We start from the raw sequence: 2,879 nt of genomic DNA on the forward strand, positions 1-2,879 counted from the left end.
TTTACTTTCTCTAGGAAGCCAGATATACCATGAAGCTAAAGATACTTAAAATAGGTCCTTTGCTGTGCACTGCACTTAATTTTGAATTTATGATTTTGTATTTTCTTAAGAGACCCCTCCAAATTCCATAAGCCTTAGGTGCCACAAATCCTGGATCTGCCCTCTTCTTACATAAGACTCAAGAGGAAAAGGCTCATACGAATAAAAAGCAATCCAGTGTCCTGATTTAAACTAAGAGATGACTTTATTGATGAGCAGCCTCATTTTCTTGGGTTGCCAACTTTCCTAGGTTAGCTTGAATGGAAGCACTTCACTTGTGGCTTTAGTCAATTTTATGTGCAGTCTTCTATAAAACCCTACCTCACAGTGAGGAATTAACACTTTGACGACCACCCATGTGCAATGTTGTTAATATAAATACTATATTTGGTCCATACTGAAACCTCAAACAGTAAGAATTATGTCCCAAACTCTGTCTCAGAGTATTAGGATAGTTTGTCCAGGGTTATACAGCTAAAAAGTTGGCATCTGGGATGTAAAACCACTTTTATCTGACTCTAAAGCTCCACACAACACAACTGTATTGTTCTCTTTATTTCTCCTACGTTGATATTTGATTTTACCAAGATATCCATAGGCTACAAAGTTGGAGATAAGCATGGGTGATAAAATACTCAGAAATTTTCCAGATAAATTACTTACTAATATGAAAGTAGACATACTGCATTTTTCCATTTGCCACAAAATAAAATTATCAATGAGGACTACTTAAAAGAGATGTTCAGCTCTAAATAGGGTGGTGGGGGCAACATTTTGTTCTACAGAATAACTTTTCACTTCCCTGCACAATTAACGATGCTATTCTTCCACTATACATATCCACGTGGAAAAAAACTGTTAGGGGTTTTAGCCAGGGCCAAGAAAATAAAAACGGAGCACTTCCTAGCTTCCTATTTGGCTAATTATAAGCTCAATGAACATTTTGGGGATGAATTTATAAAACCTGGTTATAGTTTTGCTAAGTATCTACAAAGCTGCAAGTTCCTTATTCCTGAAGCATAGATTTCCACAGCCTCTGCCAAATGCCTTATGGCTGCGCTCAGCCCCATCCGTGACTCCTCTTCTTGTGGCTGCGGTTGGGGGCTAGTCATCACTCATCACAATCCGGAAGGTCACTGTAGGAGTAGCCCTGGCAGCTTCGGTGGGCTCTGTAGGCGATGAGCAGGTGGTAAAACCCGGGCAGGAACACCAGGATGCCAACAATCACAACCGGAACGGCCCTGTTGACGCCCACTTTGCTGATGTAGCCCGCCAGCAGGAGGCAGCCCACAATAACCAGAAAAGTGCCAATCAAAAACTGCGCAGTGGCACAGGCAACGGCCTTATAAGGAATCTTAGTAGAGCTTTTCTTAAACTTTAATAAGTGAGATCTCACTACACATCTTTGCAATTTAAAGCTAGCTTCAGCAGGTGAAGTTTCCTTCTGATAGTGAATGTGTCCAGTGTCAGTGCTGAAGAGCTTTGAGTATTTCACTTTGCTACTGGGGATCCCGGCAGCCACGTTGGTGCGAGTGGGCACCATAACCGGCAGAGTGGATGGGGAGCTCGCCCACTGCAGCGGGCAGAGGCCTCAGGGCCCCCGCGCCCACCCAACGGCTGCCCGGAGCCACGCGGAGGCTCGCCTCAGCATCTCCCATTCATCTAACTCCCCCTAAAGAACTGTTTCTGCAAGACTGCCATATTTTTTATGGAATTCCTTTTTTATCAGGCAAAGTTTAGATTACTTTGATAGTCTGATGGTATATTGGCTCCTTCATTTTCTTAGGGCAGTTCTAGTAAACTCCGATTCCTTTGTCATTGCAACTATTTAGATTGAGTAGATTACCTTACATTCGGTAGATTTCATTCAGTCAATCTCGTAGAATTTCCATTTTCCCGAAATGTTCATCATCATGTCCTATGTTTGCCTCTCTTCTCTTCCATTGGTCTAACATGCAGCACACTTAGCTAATTTGATCAGCCTCCAATGGCCAATTAGGGGACAGGAGATATGTGAGTGTTACAATCAAACCTGGCTGAAATCCTGCTCTGAAGGAAACCTGCTTCTCCCTCTCCCACTCCCCCTGCTTGTGTTCCCTCTCTTGCTGTGTCTCTCTCTGTCAAATAAATAAATAAAATCTTCAAAAAAAAAAAAAAAAGAAAATCATAAAAATAGAATCCTACAGTGTGTTACCTTTTGTTTGGCTTTCTTCACTTAGTATCTTGAAATCCCATCCAAGTTATTGTGCTTTGTTCATGCCTTTTTATTCCTGGGCGGAATTTCATTGTGTGGATATGCAATAGGTTTTTTTATATCTCTTCACCTATTGAAGGACATTTGGGATACATCCAGTTTGGGGTTATTACAGACAGATGCTATGAAAATTATTATACAAGTTTGTGTGTGAATCTAAGTTTTTATCCTCTAGGGTAAATACCCAGCAGTGGGATTGCTGAGTCATATGCTAAGTTTATGTGTAAGATGATAAGTTGCCAGAGTGTCTTCCAGAGTGGCTGGACCATTTTGTATATTCACCAGCAATGTGGGAGAGATCCTTTGCTCCACATCTCTGCCAGCACATGGTATTGTCCATATTTCAAAATTTATCCTAGTAAGTATGTAGTGGTATCTCACAGTAGCTTTAATTTCCATTTCTCTGAAAGCTAATGGGGGTACACATCTTTTTAAGTGCTTCTTTGCCATTCCTTTATCCTCTTTGATAAAGTGGCTTTCACGTGTTTTGCCCATTTTCTAATTGGACTGTTTGTTTTCTTATTGCTGAGTTTAGATAATTAATTATCCTCTGGTCAGAAGTCCTTTATCAGATATGTGATTTGCA

At 41.0% G+C, this 2,879-nt stretch overlaps 1 protein-coding gene across 1 annotated transcript; it reads right to left on the bottom strand.

The window, feature by feature from the left end:
• Nucleotides 1-308: 308 nt before the first annotated feature.
• Nucleotides 309-1,582, bottom strand: LOC113927507 (transmembrane protein 230-like). The gene has a single exon (XM_035728654.1). The coding sequence runs from the start codon at nucleotides 1,580-1,582 to the stop codon at nucleotides 1,151-1,153; it is 432 nt and encodes a 143-aa protein (XP_035584547.1). The 3' UTR covers nucleotides 309-1,150.
• Nucleotides 1,583-2,879: the final 1,297 nt, after the last annotated feature.

Source organism: Zalophus californianus, chromosome 7 (genome assembly GCF_009762305.2).
Source record: "Zalophus californianus isolate mZalCal1 chromosome 7, mZalCal1.pri.v2, whole genome shotgun sequence".
Classification (NCBI taxonomy): Eukaryota; Metazoa; Chordata; class Mammalia; order Carnivora; family Otariidae; genus Zalophus; species Zalophus californianus.